The sequence below is a fragment of the Staurois parvus genome, unplaced genomic scaffold (genome assembly GCF_062004578.1).
Source record: "Staurois parvus isolate SC_StPar_1 unplaced genomic scaffold, SC_StPar_1.0 ptg000126l, whole genome shotgun sequence".
NCBI lineage: Eukaryota > Metazoa > Chordata > Amphibia > Anura > Ranidae > Staurois > Staurois parvus.
In genome coordinates this window covers 5,751,994-5,775,000 of record NW_028317922.1, presented here as the reverse complement: position 1 = coordinate 5,775,000, position 23,007 = coordinate 5,751,994, and the positions used below count along the sequence as shown (strand labels likewise).

Sequence of the window (23,007 nt, the reverse complement as noted above, 5' to 3'; positions counted from 1 at the left end):
TTTACTACTTGCTGTTGTTGCTTCCACTTTGTTCTAATACCACTAACAGTTGACCGTGGAATATTTAGTAGCAAGGAAATTTCATGGATGAACTTATTACACAGGTGGCAACCTGTCACGGAATCACACTTGAACTCACTGAGCTCTTGAGAGAGACTCATTCTTTCACAAACGTTCGTAGAAGCAGTCTGCATGCCTAGGTTTTGATTTTATACACCTATGGCCATGGGGGTTAGTGGTATACTTGAATCCAATGATTTGGAGGGGTGTCCCAATACATTGGGCAATATAGTGTATATTACATATGTGTTCTTTGGATTAGATCAACTTTAAAAAGTGCAGCTAAAATAAAAACAAAAAATCAGCACAAGGGACATAACTTACAGTCTGTGGGATGTATCCCTTGTGCTGATACCTCATCTGTTAATATATTCCTTTGTTCATGTCCCTATCTGTCCCCCCCATCTCTGCTGCAGCAAACTTTTAGCGCAGCAGGGGTTAACAGAACTGAGGGCTATGCCTGCCCTTTCCATCCAGTTCTGCCATTCATAGGGGCCTGTGAGGGACCGCCGAGCGGCACCACTAGCACTCCACTGGTCAGGCGTGCCCAGAGCGTGGAGTCTAAGCCCCAGGGTACTTGTTCACCAGGGCCCCTGATGGTGGGGATGGACTTGTAGTACCCCGAGACCAGGTCGCCACTACTGAGCACACCTGTCAGTGGTAGGGGTGTTCGCCAGGGGCTCCAACCAGGGAGAGCCAGTTGTGAGGAGGTCGGGTGACCCCGATGGGATGGATGGATGGCTGAGCAAGTGCGAAGTCAGACAGGCCGAGTTGGTAACGTAGAGGACGGTAAGGTACAAGGGAGCAGGCAGAGAATCGTCGGGTCACACGCCAGGTCAGCAACAGGAGGTCAGATCTAATGAGGGGCATCCAGGGAGAGAGGTCAGGCAAGCAAGGGTCTGGGCAGGAGAAATCAGCAGGTCAAGAACAATCCGGGTCAATAAACTTACAAGGCACAGGTACAGAATCACAGGAAGCAGGTAAAACCAGAAGGCAACGAAATGACAGCTCAGGGACCTTTAAATATCCCACCCTGCGCTGCCATTGGTGCCCAGCGGGCGGCCGCGGCTTCTACTGCGCATGCGCGAACTCGAACGCCGCGGCCGGCCCGGACCTAGTGCCCGTGTACAGGGCGGAGCAGTGCGCCTGCGCCGGGACCATCGCGGCAGGGATCGAGGGGATCCCTGACATTGCCCCCCCCCTACGGGCAACCTCCGGATGCCCACCCGATCTCTCCACCACGGGTGATCACAAAGAAACCTCCGGACAAGTCTAGGTGCATGGACATTATGGGCTGGTTCCCACGAATTGTCCTCAGGGCCGTAGCCCTTCCACTTGATGAGAAATTGGGTCTGGCCCCCCCTTCGTTGGCACTTCAGGATTGCCTCCACCTCGAATTCTTCTTCCTCTTCAACCATTACGGCCTCCGAGGGCCTGGATTCCCGTTCCGAGAAGGCATCAGGGACTACCGGCTTCAACAGGGACACGTGGAAGACAGGGTGGATCTTGAGTGTCTCAGGGAGAACAAGTTCATAGGCCACTTCATTGACCATCCGTTTGATGCAAAAAGGGCCTATAAATTTAGGTCCCAACTTTTTTGACGGGCAGAGCATCTTCAAGTTCGACGTAGCCAGCCAAACCTTCTCTCTGGGCTGCAACACCAGATCCCCTCTTCGCTTCCTATTAAAAGCCCTCTTGTAGTCTTCTTGGGCTTGACGGATGGCTTCCTGTAGTTTTTTATTGTTTGAAGTGAAGAAGGCTAGTGTATCCTGTGTCGCTGGAATTGGGCATTCCGGGACTAAATCCGGGAGGAAGACAGGATGAAACCCATAGTTGGAGAAGAACGGGGACTGCCCAGTTGCTGAATGGCAAGCGTTGTACGCGAATTCCGCCAAAGGGAGAAGTGGCACCCAGTCGTCCTGAGAGAATGAAGTGTAGCATCGCAGGTATTGCTCTAGGGTCTGATTGGTCCTTTCGGTCTGACCATTAGTCTGAGGGTGAAATGCCGAGGAAAGGGATAGCTTGATATCCAGGGCTTTGCACAATGCCCTCCAAAATCTCGAGGTAAACTGCACCCCTCGGTCCGAGACGATGTCTTCGGGAACCCCATGCAGTCTAACGACCTCTCGAATAAAAACTTGCGCCATCTCGGCTGCTGATGGAGTCTTCTGTAAAGGAATGAAATGGGCCATCTTGGATAAGCGGTCCACGACCACGAGAATTGCTGTGTGGTCCAGTGAAGGTGGAAGCTCGACTATAAAGTCCATAGAGATTTTCTGCCAGGGCCGTTCAGGGATGGGTAATGGACGTAGCAGGCCCCACGCCTTATTTCTTGAAGGCTTGTTCCGCTGGCAGATGGCACAGGAGCCCACGTAACTTTTACAATCCTTGGCCATGTCCGGCCACCAGAAGGAACGTCGGAGAAGTTCCAGGGTCTTGACCGGGCCAAAATGTCCTGCCATTGGGTGGTCATGGCAATGTCCCAAGACTAAGGTTCGGGCATCCTCCGGCACCACAATCCGGTCCTCCCTCCATAGGAGTCCCTCCTTGTTCCGGAGGGGCGCCTTATCGGAGGTAGACATCACTGTGGACGCTCTCAGGATCTCGGAGCGAAGGTTCGTCTGAAGAGCCAAGAAGTTTCCTGCAGGAAGAATAGTGTCGGGTACTGGGATCTCCTTGGTGTCCTCGTACATGCGCGACAACGCGTCTGGCTGCGTGTTCTTTGAACCGGGCCTGTATGTGATGTGGAACTGGAACCTCGAGAAAAACAATGCCCATCTTGCTTGTCGTGGGCGCAGACGTTTGGCCGTCCTCAGATATTCCAGGTTCTTGTGGTCCGTGAATATCAGGATGGGATGGGAGGCACCTTCCAGCAGGTACCTCCGTTCTTCTAACGCGGTCTTGATAGCCAGTAGTTCTCGATCCCCAATGTCGTAGTTCCTCTCCGCAGGGGTAAGTTTCCGTGAGAAAAATGCTACTGGGTGAAGTAATTCCTTGGCACCCCTTCGCTGGGAAAGGATGGAGCCAACCGCGTTTTCTGACGCATCTACTTCTAAGATGTAGGGCAGGGAGGCGTCGGGATGACCCAGAATGGGTGCCGAGGTAAATAACTTCTTTAGTGCTTCAAAAGCTTCCTGTGCCTCTGGCGTCCATCTGAATCGCGTCCCAAGCTTGGTTAACTGAGTGATGGGGGAGACCAGACCCGAGAAGTTCTTGATGAACTTCCGGTAGAAGTTTGCGAACCCAATAAAACGTTGGACGCTTTTCCTGTCCGTGGGTTCAGGCCAATCAAGGATCGCAGAGACCTTCTGAGGGTCCATTACGACCCCCGTGATGGAGATAATCAGACCCAGAAATGTAACACTAGCCTGTTCAAAGCAACATTTCTCTGCTTTAGCGTACAACCCGTGCTGCCGCAACCGCCCCAACACCTTTGTTACATGTACCCTGTGCTCCCCCAGGGAGGATGAGAAAATCAAAATGTCGTCTAAGTAGACGATGACAAAGATGTCCAGGAAGTCCCTAAAGATGTCGTTTACAAAGTGCTGGAAGGTGGCCGGCGCATTGCACAACCCGAAAGGCATGACCAGGTATTCGAAATGGCCGAAACGGGTGCGGAAGGCCGTTTTCCACTCATCCCCCTCCCTTATGCGAACCAAGTTGTAGGCTCCCCTTAAGTCCAGCTTGGTAAATACTACTGCAGCTTTTAAGCTCTGGAATAATTCAGGTACCAGTGGTAATGGGTAACGATTTTTAATTGTGACCCTATTCAGCTCCCGATAGTCAATACATGGCCTCAAAGTCTTGTCCTTCTTTTCTACAAAGAAGATCCCTGAGCCTGCTGGGGAAGTGGAGGGATGGATGAATCCCTTCCGGAGGCTGTCCTCAATATAATCCTTCAGGGCCCCTAATTCTAGCTCAGAAAGGGGAAAAATTCGCCCGAAAGGAATTTCAGAACCGGGTAACAGATCAATAGGACAGTCATATGGGCGGTGGGGGGGTAGAGCATCTGCTCCCCGTTCACTGAACACATCAAGAAAATTATGATAGGCTGCAGGAATCACTTGTTTTAGGCTGGCATCCCCTTCAGAGCACAGGAGGACCTGGGGGACCTCCGGGCCCGAAGTTCGACACAGTTCCCGACAGTATGGGGAAGGGAATGAGACAACCCCAGTTTCCCAGTCAATTTGGGGGTTGTGGGCCCGCAAGCATGGAAGCCCCAGAATGACTGGGAAAAGGGGTGATGCAATAGCATCCAGGCGGAGGAGTTCCCGGTGCTGACCGGCAATAGAAGTCACAATGGAAGGGGTCTCCTGGTTAACCACCCCTGACTTTATCCGGGAGCCATCAGCCAAACAGATGTGAAACCCCTTCTCCTTTGGGCGGAGGGGGATACCCTGCTGGTGAGCAAAATTGATATCCAAAAAACAGCTGCATGCCCCCGAATCAACTATGGCCGTCACCTCCACGGTCCTTTCTGAAAGCTGAAAGGAGAGGGGAACAACTAAGTATTGGGACGGATTCATATTGCCAATAGATAAAGAAGATGAGGTGAACTTACTCAGTTTCTGCGGGCAGGAACGTACCATGTGACCCGCTTCACCGCAGTAGAGACACAGATTCTGGGAGCGTCTGCGCTGGCGTTCCTCTGGCGATAGTTTAGGCCGTGCCAGGCCTAGCTGCATGGGTTCGGGAGCATCTTCAGGCGGCAGATTCTGGATGTTTGGCCTAGTATGTTGACTGGATCCTTGGAAAGACCCCCAGGTATTTCCGCGACCCTGACCAGACCTCTCCAATCTGCGCTCCCGTAGCCTACGGTCAATTTTAATGGTGAGTGCAATCAAGTCCTCTAATGTCTCGGGCACCTCCACCCGGGCAAGCTCGTCTTTCAGAGCCTCAGAAAGGCCCATACGGAACTGGTGCAAAAGTGCGAACTCGTTCCAACGAGTGTCACCCATCCAGCGCCTAAAGTCAGAGGCGTATTCCACAGCCGCCCGCCGACCTTGTCGGAGTGCGTATAATGTGGCCTCGGCCGAGGCCGCCCCTTTGTGGGTCATCGTATAAGATGGCCATAGCGTTAAAGAAGTTGTCAACCGTAACCAGATGAGGATCATTATTTCCCCTTAGTCGGTGGGCCCAGTCTTGGGGTTCACCCTGCAACAGGGAGATAACAAACCCCACTTTCACCGATTCTGTCAAAAAGGTCCGTGGTTGCAGTTCAAAGTAGAGCAGACAGGAGTCACGGAATGACCGAAAGCGTGTGCGATCCCCATGGAAGCGCTCGGGTAAGGGTACTCGGGGTTCCGCCATAGGGAGTGATGTGGAAGGTCCAGGAGCCGGCCCGTGGGCTGCTGCGACTGGCGGTGCAGGAGCCGGGGCCTGTGAAACAGGAGCAGATATGGTGCAGGCCTGAAACCGATTCTCGATCTGCAAACATCTGTCCTGTAATGTGTTTACTGCTTGCGTCAGGGTAGCCAGGTGCCTGCAAACCTCGTCCAACGGGGAGGGTCCTCCTGGAGGCTCAGTCATGGCCTTCTGGTACTGTGAGGGACCGCCGAGCGGCACCACTAGCACTCCACTGGTCAGGCGTGCCCAGAGCGCGGAGTCTAAGCCCCAGGGTACTTGTTCACCAGGGCCCCTGATGGTGGGGATGGACTTGTAGTACCCCGAGACCAGGTCGCCACTACTGAGCACACCTGTCAGTGGTAGGGGTGTTCGCCAGGGGCTCCAACCAGGGAGAGCCAGATGTGAGGAGGTCGGGTGACCCCGATGGGATGGATAGATGGATGGCTGAGCAAGTGCGAAGTCAGACAGGCCGAGTTGGTAACGTAGAGGACGGTAAGGTACAAGGGAGCAGGCAGAGAATCGTCGGGTCACACGCCAGGTCAGCAACAGGAGGTCAGATCTAATGAGGGGCAGCCAGGGAGAGAGGTCAGGCAAGCAAGGGTCTGGGCAGGAGAAATCAGCAGGTCAAGAACAATCCGTGTCAATAAACTTACAAGGCACAGGTACAGAATCACAGGAAGCAGGTAAGACCAGAAGGCAACGAAATGACAGCTCAGGGACCTTTAAATATCCCGCCCTGCGCTGCCATTGGTGCCCAGCGGGCGGCCGCGGCTTCTACTGCGCATGCGCGAACTCGAACTCCGCGGCCGGTCCGGACCTAGTGCCCGTGTACAGGGCGGAGCAGTGCGCCTGCGCCGGGACCATCGCGGCAGGGATCGAGGGGATCCCTGACAGGGCCATACTACAGCTTCTATGAATGAAGGGGGCAGAACTATCAATCATCAGCCTGTCCTCCATTCTTAGATCGTGTTTTATTCATTGAAGCTGTAGTACGACTTCTATGAATAGAACAGCTGGGTAGAAATGGTGGATATAGTCAGGCCCTCATGATGAGAAAACTGTGACAGCCCCTTAGCTCTATTAACTCCTGCTGACCTGGAAGATTACAGCAATGGGTGAGCATGTATGGAAGAATATTTTACCTAACACAAGGCATCAGTACAATAGACACATCCTACTGACTGTAGGTTGAGTCACCTTTTGAACAAGATGTTGTGTTAAGTAAAAGTGTTGGTTTCCCTTTCCACACACTTTTTGGAATGGTCATTAGGTAACCCCAACCCTATTTCCACACTTTCCTTGGGGTCATTTAATGCAGAATAGCCCAGTGCCTATCACCATTGGTCTGTTGATTTTTTTACGGGTTGTTTAAACAAGTTAAAAAAATAACAGCAAATCAGAATATTTAAACCCTATAAATAGGATAGCAGTAGATAAGTGGAATTTTATTACTTTACCTCTATCCAAGACCTCTCTAGATGCCATAGACCAGTCATTGTCAACCATAGTTTTGTGGAACCTTAGGGTTTCTGCAGAGATTGCTAGGGCTTCCTTGTGCTGTGGCTGATTGATCTGCTATTTGATAATGCCTAAACCATTCCAGAACCATCGCCACTTAGCAGAACCAGTTGCATGATACCAATGATCTTTTTAGCTGTCTGCAAAGATGATATTATGACCACCACTGTAGGAGGATAGTCTTCCCACTGGCCACCAATGTAAGAAGACACTTTGCCCCTGATTCCTAAAAAATTGGTTTTAATATGAGTTCCCTGCATGGCCAGATCTAGAGGCATGCTGGGGTGGGCTATGTCCCCCAAGATTTCAGCTGTGCCCTTCAGGCAACCACCCATAGATGTGCCCAGGCAGGGTTGTCACCGTTCATCAGGGGAAGCGGTCTGTAGGGGTGGCATTTGTCAAGTTTGAATGTCTAACAGACTTCAGGCAGTGACATCATGGTACTTATCAGGCATGGCTTATAATAACACGCCCCACTGCATGAATTTAGGCCAAACCCTGGAGTTTGCTAAATGGCTGGCTTTAAAACTGCACGTGCACAGTTCAATGCCAGCGACAAGGGGATTTTTGAAAGCCTTTTCTTGCCAGTTGCCCCCCAGCGGTGAAGGTATGTATAAAGGCACACTCTGCCAGATTCTAATGTAAGGGGCAGTACACTACTGTAAGTTGGGACTCTGCTCTAAGGGGGAACACTGCAGACTCTGATGTAAGGTGGTGGCCCTCTGGGGACACTGATGTAAGGTGGGACTTTGGAGACACAGATAAAGGGGGGGATTTGGAGACAAGGATGTAAGGGGGACTCTGATCTCTGATGTGTAGGGGAATGCTTGGGACTTTGATGTAAAGGAAGACTCTAATATGAACATGGCGCCATCCTGAATGCTGCACTCCATATCTGTTTTTGTTTTTTACTTCCTCCTGACCCATGTACTCTATACATTATGCTGTATGTAGACTTGACCAAGGTGTTAATTGTCTCAGCTGTTTCTGGTTTTATTGAAGTTTTTCTATAAAGTGTAAATTCACTTTCAGAGAATATCTGTAAGGTGACCTAACACTGGACCCCCCCCCCCCCTCCCCAACCTCCAGTCCCACTGTACTTTCCTCCTATGATCCTGTACTGTCAGATTCCCCCATGCTGCTCCACAGGTCAGGGGATTTAAAATGCCTGTGGTTTCTCTCCTCTCCTTGCAGTGCAGTATCCATCTGGTCCACACTGACTACACAATACAGAGAGGAGATTAAGCTGCAGGGATTTTAAATCTCCTGTCCGGTGGAGTGGCTTGAGGAATCCTGACAGCATAGGATCATAGGAGGTAAGTACAGTGGGACTGGAGTGGTTGAGAGGGGGTCAAGTGTTAGGTCACCTTAGAAGATTTTTGTAAAAGTGAACTTACACTTTAAAGGAGGCTCTTTTTTTGTTGTAAAAAAAGACTCAATTCTTTCATCCACACATTTGACTCTGCCCTGCTAACCAACTGTAATCTGCTCTGCTGATTCCTGCTTCTGTACATTGTGCTGCTAACCTCCCATCCTCTGCCCCCCTGCCATTTTTTACTGCACCCCCACATCAGACCGATTTTAGATCCGGCCCTGGTTCCTTAAGCAGCTTACACTGCATGACAAAGACAGGAGGTGGATTATGTTTTGATGAGATTTTTACAAGTGCGATATTCTGAAATGATTCGAGAACAGAACACAGCAAACTACTTTTATTGCCAGTGGTACTGAGGCAAAGAAACATTTTCATAAATTGGTTATGATCAATTGCCTGCGGTCTTGCTGTCAGAAGATTGACTGAATTTCTAAAGCACATTCACTCTTAACATTCACCCAACGTTTATCTATGTTTGCCACTATCTGGATTCCCCATTCTATCATATACCCTTCATTTGAATACAGTCTCCACCACTGGTGCATTTCATAAGTAAAGTAAAATGCAGGGATGAACAGGGGAAACATATAGGGCTCTATTTATAAAACAGAGAATGTGTCTTGCACAAACATGCACTGCTGAGAATCTATCGCTCCCATTTAAAATGCATTGACATGGACAGTCCTACACCAAAGAACGTTTGAGAAAGTCATATTTTCTGCTTTACAAATTGACCCCCTTGGTGACTGTTGTTGAAGCCAGATATGTGAATGTGCCTGGATTGAACCATATGTTACTGTCTACCTTCATGGTTCACTCTCCCAGTCGTTGTTTAGGTTAGGTTGCTTAGGAGACCTCAAACCTAAGGACCTGCTACTTATTACGGCTTACACAGCCTATCAGGGAGCCATTGGTTTGCTAGATAAAATAGCTAACAGAGCCTCATCCCCTGTGGTTACCAACTTTGTCCCACCAGGGTCAACCCCCCCACCCCCCAACTTCAAGGTCTCTAAGCCAGTAGGTGCAAGGTACAGACACATCTCCATCAGCACACTAGCTGACCAACTTACCAGGGCACCACTGCCAAGGTCTGCACAAGGTTCTCAAGGTACAGGCCACTCACCTTAATTGGCAAGGGAGAGAAGTGCTCCACGTTCTTTTTTTTTTTTTTTTTTTTGCCTTAATGAACGTGAAACAGCATGACACTACCCACTCTGCAACATTCTTTAACAAATAGCCCCCCAACTTCCCTGGTCTTGCCCACTCAGTGGTAGGGAGAGTTCTGGTATTCCCTAGAGGGGAAAGCTGTGGTTTGGTGTACTACATAGTCCCTGCTGGTGAGGCCCTTGAATTCTAGTGAAGGCCTAAATCAGGAACACTGGTCTAGCCTCTCTGCTTTCTACCGCTGCCACCAACAACCACCAAATCCTCCCCAAGCTTCTATTTATATGGTGCTTACCTAAACAGGGAGACCCCCTAGTGACCAAACTAAAGATGAACCCTCAAGCCAAACAGGAGGGCTACTGCAGAGTCCTACATTTCAGTTTGGTTCCTAGTCTTTGGTTAATACAGCTATATTTTTCCATACAGGATGGGATTTAAATGAACACAAAAAATATAAAGCATGTTCTGCTAATCTCATCACCTCCCAGAGAATGTGTGATGAAGTATGTTCATGTCAGCTAATTGTTGGTGTGAAGTTTATCCTTGTCTAGATTAACCAGCTTTTATATCAGAACAAAGCAGCCATTCACATTCCTCCTCCACAATCTATTAATAGAGCAGTAAATAAATTGTGTGCTATGAAGGTATTTTTTCTCAAGGATACTGACAGTATTTGTTATTGGTCTATACAGCAATGCTACCTACCATCAACGTAAATCCAACAGATCTACTTCAAAGCAGTGTGAAAACACTTTTTGTTAACTTTAGCATTTTCAGTTTTCCGCACTCATGTTTGATTGCCCAAAGAACAAAAATGGGCAGATGTTTTTTCAATGTTAACAGGTAGAAAGATTTGTCCCCACCTTCTACTTGTGTGCGAGGTCAAGTGTTTGGTACCCATAGAGAAGAGAGAGCACACAGAAATGGAGGAGTGCAGTAAAGTGTATTAACATAAAAGTTCCCGACAAAGAAGTAACCAAGTCTGTGTAACACAGCCAAAATGGCACTGCAGCACTTACAGAGACTTTTGCAGAGGATACCCAAAAACAACTTCTGATGCCTGACAACTTCTGACAGAAGAGGGAGTTGGAAGGCAGTCTGGCAACAAAGCATCTAAATGCGGAAGGGCTCCTAGATGGCAACACAGATGAGCAGTCCCTTCTCTGACCCTCCTCCATAGGAACCTTTTATTGCCCTAGACACACTTTCCCTTACCAACGGGGTCCTGTCCTTGACCTAGCCACTTTGCAAATGCATGGCAACTGAAGGGGGACAGTGATGTTTATTAGCACTGCGCACACTAAAGATAGCCACTGAGGTCCTCCAGGGCAGCAGCATCCAGCTGTTATCCTGATGGCGCCTACAGAGTCCTTAGAGAAACATGACTTGCCCCCTTTCCTCTGCTCTTCAGCGCCACCTGTTCATGGAAGCCAAACTGCACCTGCCTATATACTGACTTTGTATACAGGTCTGTATTTATTAATACCTTTCTATGTGTGTTTTAACAAATACAGTGTATGTATCAGAAATTAACCTGGTATTGGCCTCTTGTAATCCAAAGTCATTTTCTGTGATGACTAGCTGCATGCTGATAGGAGGCGAGTGCAGAGTGACAAAGAACTGAGCTCATTGGTGTGCTGCTTCACCTTCACTTTACAGAGACAGGCTGAACATGCCTGAGCTCATTCCTAGTGGTAGGGGGGAACTTGTAAGTGTTACTTAACTGTAGCAGAGATAAATCAGGTCTCCTACCCAGACTGGACTCTGCACTGTGACAGACCTGTGTACGTTTCAGAATGAAGCTGGCCATACATTATATAATTTTCTTGCACAATTTCCTTTAGATTTCAAGACTTCAACTACGTAGTGCAAGGGCCTGCCTGATTGCATACAAATTGAAAGTGTTTTGGTTTGACCTCATATTATATGGTTTTGGCAAATCTGAAGGAAAGTTGTACAAGACAATTGTATAATATATGGCCAGCCTAAGATGGACAAATCTTTTTGGCAGGTAAAACAGCTCTATTATTTGGAAAATAATTAATCTGTGTATTTAGGTGTTGGATCTCTGCTTGGTTTCTAGAAAGATTTCCCACAATGATCCCTACTTCTTTTATATTGCTCTACCTCCCTATTTTCATGTTCCCATATCTGGTCTTTGGTAGAGGGTTTTGGTAAGCAAATGAAACCTAAGTGGTCTACTCCTGAGTGTAAGTGTATGTGCGTATGCAGTGATTACAGCAGACACACTGAGGGTAGATGTCCAGGCCAGGGCCACAGTGCCAGCTTATGCTGCTAATGCAGTGTCATGAGACGATCTAGAGGAATTTGTGATTGAGACACATAGAGGATGCGAGTGCCCAGGTCTGCGGAGCTTACCAGACAACTTCAGTTTTATATGTGTAGAACCTGAGATGGGTGACAAAACTGTTATCAAAGTAACAAGGCTTGGGCTCCATGCACACTAGCTTACAAAAGCCTCCTAGCAGCAGATTTTTACCAAATTGTTTCTGCTTCTAGACGCAAATAGTGTTATCCTATGTGTCCATGCACAGTGTTTTAGTCTAGAAGTGTTTTGGAAGCTTCAGCTTCTAGGAAAAGAAAAAAATCTTGTTTTTGCATTTTTCGGAGTGAATTGCCAACAGAAAAACAAGCTAAATGTTGCTAATGGAAAAGCTGGTACAAAAATGCTATTATGAGCATTTTTCATCCAGTGTTTTTCTGGCATTTTTTTTAGCTGACAGTGTGCATGGTGCCTTCTGATTTTGTGGCTGCATGATGTTGGAACTAACCACTGTGCATGAAAACAAGGTGTACTTCGCTGCTCCACTCGATGAATAGACATGGACAGGAAGCCGTTAACACTAGCATGTGGAATGGGTCATTACAAGTTTTCTGTTTAAAACTAAATCTTGTAATGTATGATATACACCTCTCTGTACAGTATAATATTATTTATTTATTGCAGGTACTTATATAGCGGCGTCAATTTACGCAGCACTTTACATATATAATATAAGCAATTTATGATCATTAACATTGAAAATAGATATCTTTATGAGCTAACAGTATTTGAGCATGATTTTAAATTAGAGATAACTTCACTTGTGTGCTTCAAACTGCCATTTACAGCAATAAAGGCTCGTTCACATCATACTTGCAGAAAAACTGATGGAAACTGACATGCAGATTTCATTTACAGAGACATCAGTTTACATCAGTTTTCATGTACACTCCAATGAGTTTTGTACACATTGCAGATTCCTGCACAGAACAAATCTGCATGTGATACCAGTGTTATGGAGTGAACAGGGGACATAGAGAACAATTTATATTGTTGTGCCCTTGCAGAACGCATGCAGAAAAACTGATGGAAACTGACATGCAGACATCAGTTTACATCAGGTTTCATGTGCGCTCCAATGAGTGTTGTACACATTGCAGATTTCTGCATGGAAAAAATCTGCATGTGATATCAGTGTTGTGGAGTGAACAGGGCACATAGAGAACAATTTATATTGTTGTGCCCTTACAGAACGCGTGCAGAAAAACTGATGTCTCTGCAACAAGGGGTGAACGAGCCCTAAGAGTGAAAGTCACTCTGAGACGTGTCTGAAGTTTGTACTGGTAACTGAATTTCATATTGATTAATAGTGCTTTTCTGTCTTTAGGTCGAGCTCAGGAAGTCTTCCACTAGGCAGTAACCGCAGATTGCTTCAAACTCAGGCCCAAGTCAATGAGGTATGACAGATATGACATTTATGGAGTTTTATTAAATAAATAGAACAGCAAAGTGCAGTAGCCCACAGGAACCGTTCAGAACTTGCATCTAACTGATCTGATGTCAGCCACCACTGATCTGGTAACTGCAATACAATATTCCTCTTTGCAATTCTGGTTTAAATATGCCAGATTGTATGTAACAAATAACATCAAAGACACTGTTGCTCTGGAACCCTGAAGCCAATGTATATACTGGTGGTATAGATGACAAGTGGCACACAAACTGAAGAAATGTCACCAGCACAGCAAGGATTCCTCAAAAAGGATCTAAATTTTTATTTTCGTGGTCACGTGGTAAACAAAAGGCAACATTTTGGAGCCTCGCAGGGCCCCTTTGTCAGGCAGCTCCTGATTCTATCATACAGCAAATGTAAAGTTTCCTATTCTTATTGCCAGATTCTTTTTTATTATTAAATGTTTTATTACATTTTTCATTACAAAGAAAGAACATAGGAAAACTTAACAGTATAATATATTCATATAAAAAAAAAGACATTCACCTACGACTCCCACTCCCTTCTCTCCTCTCTCCTCCCCACCCCCCTCCTTATTGCCAGATTCTATTAATACAGGGGATCCTTATACAATTTAAAGTTGACTTTGGATGTTTTCAGAATCACATGCTAAGGGTCAAAGTATCCTGTGCAAAGACTGTAGCTGCAGGCTGCCATTTTGATGAGGATATAGTGGACAGCCATTTGCAATATACATGAATGCACACACCAAAAAGGGTAGCGTGGTGAAAGTATCTTCAGATGCTTGAAGCCAATGCAGCATTCTGGACATGACATGGAAAACATGCTGAAATACAGGGAACAAACACACAAAAAGTGCATACAAATGAATATACAGTATAAATGAACGGACAGAGAGAACTGTAGGAGAGATAGTTCAGTTGTGTTGTGTGACTGTTTTATCTCCTCCTGACTTCTTTCATTTTATGACTCCTTTAAATAACAGACAACAGTATAGGAAAAGGAATGTAAAGATATGGAAATACAACTTTATTATGAGAAGGATGTAAAAACCAAGGAAAATGAGGGCAGGAGCAGTTGTGACTAAAGCCGTCCGAAGACGGATCGAAATTAGTCTGCTTTAGCAGAAACCGGATGAATTTTGACCCAGGTATGGGCAGTCTGGATGTACTGAAGTTGATCTATCCATTTACTTCAGTACAAGCAGCCTGTTAGGTTTTTTTTGTACAATCGCTCCCAGAGGCTATAGCTACTAGCAGTGATCATTGTATTCTGACAACTGGGAAACCTGCAGCTGTAAGAATACAATAGCTCAGCGGGAGGGATTCCACCATCAACACTGATTGTGTTCATAGGGGAATCAAGCCATTTTCTTTCCTTCAACATAATGTATGGCCTACCTAAAGCCCCTTGGCATGATGGGCACAAGAACATTGGATTCTTCTACACCTTTCACAACTATGCCCCAGGTGAAATGAGACTCACTGCATAATAATAATTACAGGACATGCTTTCTGAAAACAGCAGATTTCTCAGCTTTATTACAAATCTTTAAGAAGTGCAATGTATTTGACTTTAGAAATGATGAACAAATAAATGCTAGCCATTATGTATATTGTAGTACCAACATCATCAACCACTGATGCAGTTCATAGCATCTGCCATGTATTGAATGTGCAAACAGCTTTCATGAGTGCATTTGATTCCATCAGTGCAAAATTATCGCATAGGGCTTAAAGTACAACAATCCTGCTAGGGTCAAGGAGAGGTGGAGAGTACAAATAAATGAAACATTTGTCTGAGCTTATATTTTAATCCTTCTATGACGTTTTTGATTAGGGTACACTAGCAAACCACTTTTATTTTATTTAATATGATAAAGACAAGTACTAAAACATTACACAGTGTATATGTGGGGACCCTCAGTTGCATATTGTTCCTGCCAAATAGGATATCATAAATTGCTGCACGTTTTCTAATGCATGTAAATCCAAGCAGCATTCATTTGATGACAATTTGGTCTCTCCACACTAGGTGGCAATAAAGGAAAAAATATTGGTAGAACACTGCTGCTTACTTATTGTTTTATAATGGGTTAGAAAATGAATATTGTATTTCATGAAACCCACTCCTGTTTAACCATTTAATTTGACATACAGTATAGTATATTTTTGTTGCCAAATCCACATTTTATCAAAGAATGCTCTCATGCCTTTAAACCAGCAAATGACTCTGAAAGTGAAGAATGACCAAAGTTATAATTATTATTATACAGGATTTATGCAGCGCTTTACATAAGGGCAGACAGTACAATTACAATACAAATAATACAGGAGGATTCAGAGGGCCCTGCTTGTTAGAGCTTTCAATCTAAGAGGGAGAGTTGAGAGATACAAAAGGTAATAACTGTGTGGGATGGGTTGATGGACAAAATACATGTACAGTTGTTAGGTGGGGGCAGGATAGACCTCTCTGAACAGATGAGTTTTCAGGGACCATCTAAAAGCAGACAGAGATGGAGATAGCCGGACACATTGGGGAAGAGAGTTCCAGAGGATGGGAGAGGCTCTGGAGAAATCCTGGAGGCGGGCATGGGAGGGAGCTAGAGAGCAGGAGGTCTTCGGAGGAACGAAGAGAACAATTTGGTTGGTATTTTGAGACCAGGTTAGTGATGTAACTAGGGGCTGAGTTGGATGGCTTTATAAGTTGTAAGTATCTTGAGTTTTATTCATTGGGTGAGCGGGAGCCAGTGAAGGGATTGGCAAAAATGGGTGGCAGACGCTGAATGGTAAGGTGGATGAGTCTAGCAGCAGCATTCATGATGGACTGGAGGGGGGAAAGCCAATGCAAAGGCAAGCCAGTGAGGAGGGAGTTGCAGAAGTCAAAGTGGGAGATGACCAGGGAGTGAGTTAGAAGTTTTGTGGTGCCACTGGTTAGGAAGGGGCGTATATTGGAGATGTTGCTGAGGTTGAGGCGGCAAGCTTTGGACAGCGATTGGATGTAGGGCCAAAAGGATAGTTCAGAGTCCAGGATTACACCTAGCACTCTGGCATTTAGGGACGGGTTGATGGTTGAGTCATTGAGTTTGGCAGAGAAGTCAGTGGAAGGGGCACGTAGGGGGGAAATATTATGAACTCCGTTTTGGATAGATTAATTTTCAGGAAATGGTGTGACATCCAGACTGATATGTCTGTTAGTAGATTGCATGAGACTGATGGAGTGAGCTGAGGGGTAAAGCAATAGATTTAGGTATCGTCAGAATAGAAACAGTATTGAAAGCCATGGGAGGCAATCAATTGACCCAGAGTGGAGGTGTAGATTGAGAATAGGAGGGGTTGTAGACCAGGTGTTCAAGGAGTTTGGAGGAAAAGGGGAGTAAGGAGATGGGATGTAGGTTGTTAAGATTGGTGTGGTCTAGTGAGGGCTTTTTAAGTATAGGGGTGACTAGTGCATGTTTTAGAGAATTGGGGAAGAGGCTGGAAGAGAGGGAGAGATTGAAGATGCGAGTTAGAGAGTGTATAGAGCCAGAAGGTGACCGTAACATTTGAGATGGAACAGGGTCCAGGGAGCACGTGGTTAGGTGCCCGTTAGAAAAATGTTTAGCAACTTCGCCTATAGTAGTGGGGTTCAATGTGTGAAAAAGTGATTTTCCCTGTGGATGTGGAGTGTTAGGTAAGGGAGATATCTGCGTGTCGGAAATCTCCTCAGGAATTGTATCGATTTTCTTTTTGAAGTGATTGGCTATCTCCTGGGCAGTGAGTGAGTTAGTGGGTGGAGGAGGAAGAAGAGAGTTAAGGTAGTGAAAAGTTGACAGGGATAGGGATGAGAAGGTGTTAATGAGAGTAATGAAATAGGTCTGCTTGGCAGTGTGGAGGCAGGAATAGTATTTCTGGAGGGCAGATTTATATTGGTTGAAGTCATTCTGAGACTTAGTCTTACGCCACAGACGCTCAAGAGCGTGGCTATGTTTTTTGAGACCTCTGGTGTCATCTGTTTGCCAAGGTTGTGTAGTGAGGGGGGCGAGCTTGTTTAGGGAGGATGACCGTAAACTGTTGTAGACAGAAGTGGCTAGATCTGGGCAGGACAGGAATGATATTTTGTCATAGAGGTGGTCGGTAGCAGAGTAGAGAAGGTTTGAAGTGGTGATGGCTCCTACGGGTAACTGTTAGGTGGTTGGAGGGGGAGTAAGTGGGAGACAGGAAGAGAGTGAAGCTAATAAGGTGGTGATCAGAGAGTGTAAGAGGGTTGTTGGAGAGGTTGCAAGGAGTGCATAGATAGAATACAAGGTCAATGGTATTGCCATTGGAGTGAGTAGAAGCCTGTATCCATTGTTTCAGGCCTAAAGAGGAAGCTAAATTTAAGAAGTTTAGAAGTAGCAGGAGTGTTATCATCAAAAGGGATGTTGAAGTCACCAAAAATGATTGTGGAGATTTCAGAAGAGAGAAATAAGGGTAGCAAGGCAAAGAAGTCATCAAGGAAGTTAGATATCATCCAGGGAGCGGTAGATCACAGCAATTCTTAGAGAAACAGGAGAGAATAGACGTATACAATGTGCCTCAAAAGAGGAGAGTGTCAGAGAGGGAGGTGGGTGAAGTACCTGATAGGTGCTCTGTGGGGCAAGAAGGATTCCTACTCCACTTCCCTTATGTACACTGGGTCTGGGAGAGTGAGTCCAGAGAAGGCCACCATGGGAAAGGGAAGCAGTGTCAGAGTCGTGAAGTTTTTTTGTTTTTTTTATTCTCTACTTTTGTGGGTCACAGGAGTGCACTTATGTTTGCTCTCCTGTGACATGGATTCATCTATTGCCTGCTATCAGCGGATGCCACATAACCACTCCAGGCTCTGGAAGGATCCTGACCATATTGTTGGCATCCACCCAGTTGCCTGATTGACAGCTGGCTCCAGCTCTCAGCATGCAGCTGAGAGCCAAAGCCAACTGCACCCAACTTCTCCCCTGCTGGCCAATTAAGTGAACATTGGAGGGACAGAGCAAAAAACGGTTACTGACACTCACTGCTCTCAGCTCCAAGCAGACAGAGAACTGAGCGATTAGCGGTCATGTGATTGCTCAGTTTTCGGTCTTGGAGCGGACGTAGGGCAGCTACAGCATCACATCGATGCTGCAGCATAAAGGTGAGCATGAATGATTGTTTATTTAGGTACCCCAAACTTCGCCTTTAACTACTTCACTACTAGTCTGTAATACCCTTTTATTACAAGGCTGTTTTTCAGTACTGTGACATTTTGACTAATAATTACTCCATCATGCAATATTGTACCCAAATACATTTTTATATAATTTTTTTAGACGACTAGAGCTTTCTTTTGGTGGTATTTATTAACCACTTTTTTTATTTCTGACTTGGAAAAAAGTCCAACAATTTTGAAAAAAAAAATGTTTTCCCTTACTTTCTATTATAAGACATATAAAAAAATGCCAGGACAGTAAAAAAAAAAAAAAAAAAAAACTGCTAAATTTTTGCAACACAGACATCCCAAGGTGATCTATTTTTTGGGGAAATGGAGAAACATGCTGGTATTCAGGGGGCTAAACACAAGACTTTAGTAGTGGTGCACTAAATACAATAAACATACAGGTCATACACCGAGGGAGTAGGAGGTAAAGGGTTAATGTACAGGTCCCATACAGTTACAGTATGGAGATGAGGTAATTCACATGTAGAGGACAAGGGGATAGTATAAAAAGGGAAAGTGGGGGTTCAAAATGATACCAAAACTTTGGGATCCACTGATCTGGACTTAATGATTCATTCATGCAGTAGTTCCTCATACTCCATTGTAAGAGGAAATGGCAGGACCTTCAATGTAAACACTATACTGTTTATATTTGTGATTTCTGTGATTAGGTCATCACAACAATTACATGGTTTAGAGTTGCTCAGATTGGTTCTATACACTGTGTCTGTGAATCAAGCTGTCCAATGGGGCACATTGGGTGCACTGGCCATCCAAGGGTGATGTGCACCACTTCACCATTCAAAAACGTAAACGGAAGATAAGTGGTTAAAGTTTAAATCAAGGGAAAAAGTGCATATGCAGCACATCTCTGTAATACATGCATACTTTCCCATGTTTTATCCCTTTGAAGACCCTGAAAGTACAATAAGTAACTGTGAATATGCCAGCAATGAACTCATGTCTTGTTTAATGTGATTTATTAAAGTTTTGCAAATACAGATAAATCAATGTATGCAATTCTATATACATATTGTTTGGGATTTTGGGGAATATAGTATCAATAAGAGGTCCTCGTATCAATCACAAAGTTTCAAAATAGCTCTCGATTTTTTCCTAATGCCAAGTTTGGAATTATCCATGTTAAGTAGATTATTCAGTAATGTAAATCAAAAGCTATAATATATGTTAATCTTTATTTTGATACCATGTATCAGATTTTAACAGGTAACCATTTATCAGATTTAGTAAAGTAGGACTAAAGAAAATAGGGGTTTGGTGGCTTCGGTAAGGTAATGTACTATATTCTGCATTCCCTATAGGGAGAGAAGATAGGAAAAGCAGAGAAAATGGCATAGAGGGATAATAGAAAGACGATAGTTGGATCTATAGGGATTGGGGTGGGGGGGTGGCAGATGGGGGTAGGAGAGGGACAGATTTGATCACCATATCGTATACTTAGGGCTGTTCAATTCGGTTGTGAGTAAGCTATCCATTGAGATCATATTTTTAGACATTTTTCACGTTTGTCCATGGAAATAGCTGTTAGGTTTTCATTGGTCATTATACTATTTAGTTGGGTTTTGACCTCCTGATAACTTAACATGGGTGATTTTCATGATTGGGCTATAGTTTACTTAGTATAAACTATAAATCCAATGATTTTCGCCGTGTTTTGTTGGATATCTTGAATTGGTTTGTTTAAGAGGTAATCAACAGAGTCTTTTCTTAGATTACAATCTACGAAATGCTGTAGAAGAGAATAAAACATAATCTAGAGTCTCTGAGTTTTGGGGCATGACCACAAATATGTAGCATAGTTTCCTCCTGTCCATGGCCTCGAAAAAAGATGGGTAAGTAACTGGGGACATATTTAGAAATACAGGTAAGAGTTAAGTACCATTAAAATATAATTTAAGAGTTATCTAAAGCCAGAATCTGAAAAGGTTCTTGACTGGGAAACTTAAAATATCAATCTAGTCTTCCTTGTGGAGTGTTATGTTTAATTCCTCTTTCCAATTTATCATATATCTAACTTTAGAATTTGTCTTGCAGGAGCAAAAAGATGCTTCTGTAAGAGAGAAGAGAGTGGAGAATGAGGATCCCTTCCTTACTCTCAAAGCTATTGGGAAATAGCAGAGGTTGTCATATTAGTTATACAATGCCTTGAAAAAGTATTTATAACCCTTGAAATTTTCCACATTCTGTCATGTTACAACCAAAAACATAAATATATTTTATTAGTATTTTATGTGATAGACCAACACAAAGTGGCACATAGTTGTGAAGCGGAAGGAAAATGATCAATGATTTTCAAATGTTTCGCAAATATGTGAAAAGTGTGGTGTGCATTTGTATTCAGCCCCCTTTACTCTGATACCCCTAACTAAAATCTCATGGAAATAATTGCCCTCAGAAGTTATCTAATTAGTAAATAGAGTCCACCTGTGTGTAATTTAATCTCAATATAAATACAGCTGTTCTGTGAAGCCCACAGAGGTTTGTTAGAGAACATTAATGAACAAACGGCATCATGAAGGCCAAAGAACACACCAGGCAGGTCAGGGATAAAGTTGTGGAGAAGTTTAAAGCAAGGTCAGGTTTTAAAAAAATAGCCCAAGATTTTAACATCTCATGGAGCACTGTTCAATCCATCATCCAAAAATGGAAAGCGTATGGCACAACTGTAAACCTACCAGGACATGGTCGTCCACCTAAACTGACAGGCCGGGCAAGGACAGCATTAATCAGAGAAGCAGCCAAGAGGCCCATGGTAACTCTGGAGGAGCTGCAGAGATTCACAGCTCAGGTGGGAGAATCTGTCAACAGGTCAACTATTAGTTGTGCACTCCAGAAATATGGCCTTTATGGAAATATGGCCTTTATGTGATGTGGTATAGTAGTGTAAGAAGTAGGTGGGTGAGATGAAGAGCGGAGCAAATATTGGGAGGTAGGTTGTTAGATGATCGTATGTATTTCAATTTCCTCATTAAGGCCCCTAGGGGCAAGGGTATCTAGAGTGAAGATCCAATAGGTCTCCTGTATCATAATATTTTAAACCGTTCAGCTAGGGAGAGGTGGTCAGGTATGGCCTCGATGACCCATACCTGCAGGTTGGCAGAGGATTTTGATGGAACTCTGAGAAGTGGTGAGGTACACTGTGTTTAGTGATACCATCATCCACTAGCCTGCGGTGCTCCCCAAATCTTTTCCGCAGGGTTCTAATAGTGCGTCCCACATACAGTAGGCCACAGGGGCAGGACAGGCAATATAAATATAAATCAGCACACATAAATATAAAAAATCCTCAAAAATCCCTTAAAGTCATATCAATATCCTTCCCCTAAAGTACCAATAATTAATATATTAATTGACTTAAACCATAAATCTTCAATTACAGTGCAAAATCAAGTCCCAAAGTAATTTCCCAAAAAATTCTGCAAAAATAAAAAATCTAAAAATATAAATACATAAATAAAAGAAAGTCCCAACACACAAAGTGTCCAAATAATGAGTCCAAACTAAGATCAGATCTTGATAGGAAGATGCTTCCTACTCCACTGAAGAAGATGCAAATCAATCACAGGTGCTCTTCAAATACCTCAAAAAAACTAAATCTAGACATAGTATATTACCTTTTAAATAACATACCTAGCTCCTAACGACCAATATACGATCCCCTTTCCATGTGTAGAAGGTCTCCCGATAACCAGGACATTCCCCCTTACCACTCCTGTCCAGCACTATCACTCTCTGCTCTGGGCGACACCTGAAGTGTACCGTTCCTCTCCAGACCTCCGACACACAGGGGCTCCAGAATCCAAAATGGCTGCCGCGGCACTTCCGGGAACGACAATACGTCGTTATACCTTGGTATAAGGTTTGCAGTGATATTTACTTATTAATATACCTTTCACATGAGTGCTGTGACACTGGAATGTTCTTTTTGCATGGTACACGTGTGGCACTTTGGGGTATGTTATTTAAAAGGTAATATACTATGTCTAGATTTTGTTTTTTTGAGGTATTTGAAGAGCACCTGTGATTGATTTGCATCTTCTTCAGTGGAGTAGGAAGCGTCTTCCTATCAAGATCTGATCTTAGTTTGGACTCATTATCTGGACACTTTGTGTGTTTGGACTTTATTTTATTTATGTATTCATATTTTTAGATTATTTTTATTTTTGCAGAATTTTTTGGGAAATTACTTTGGGACTTGATTTTGCACTGTAATTGTAGATTTTTGGTTTAAGTCAATTAATATATTAAGGACAGGCAATATACTATATATGTGGAGGAGCAATTGTGGAAGGCTTCAATGGGGTAGGTTTTCTTTTTGGTTGTAAAGTTCCGTTGGCCATGCTTAACATGGGCACAAGTGAGGCAGAGCGGTTTGTTGCAGCGGAACATCCCTACGAGCGGGATTAGGACCGGTCTATTGTTAGTGTGGAGGGATCTGAGGGGGATGCTAGGTGCAATGTTGTTTTTGATATTAGTTGCTCTTCTGTATACGAATGTTGGGGTTGGTGGCATAACCAATTTAAGGTGTGGGGCTTGGTGTAGGATAGGTCAGTGTTTCTTTATGATAGA

The 23,007-nt window shown here is 44.6% G+C and overlaps 1 protein-coding gene across 1 annotated transcript in view; it reads left to right on the top strand.

Annotated features, from left to right (window-relative positions):
• LOC149467043 (vesicle-associated membrane protein 1-like) overlaps positions 1-23,007 on the top strand; it is a 63,767-nt gene that overhangs the window by 13,628 nt on the left and 27,132 nt on the right. Inside the window, exon 4 of the mRNA XM_089672393.1 lies at positions 13,135-13,204. Coding sequence (XP_089528519.1) covers positions 13,135-13,204 — 70 coding nt within the window. The remainder of the gene's footprint in view (positions 1-13,134; positions 13,205-23,007) is intronic.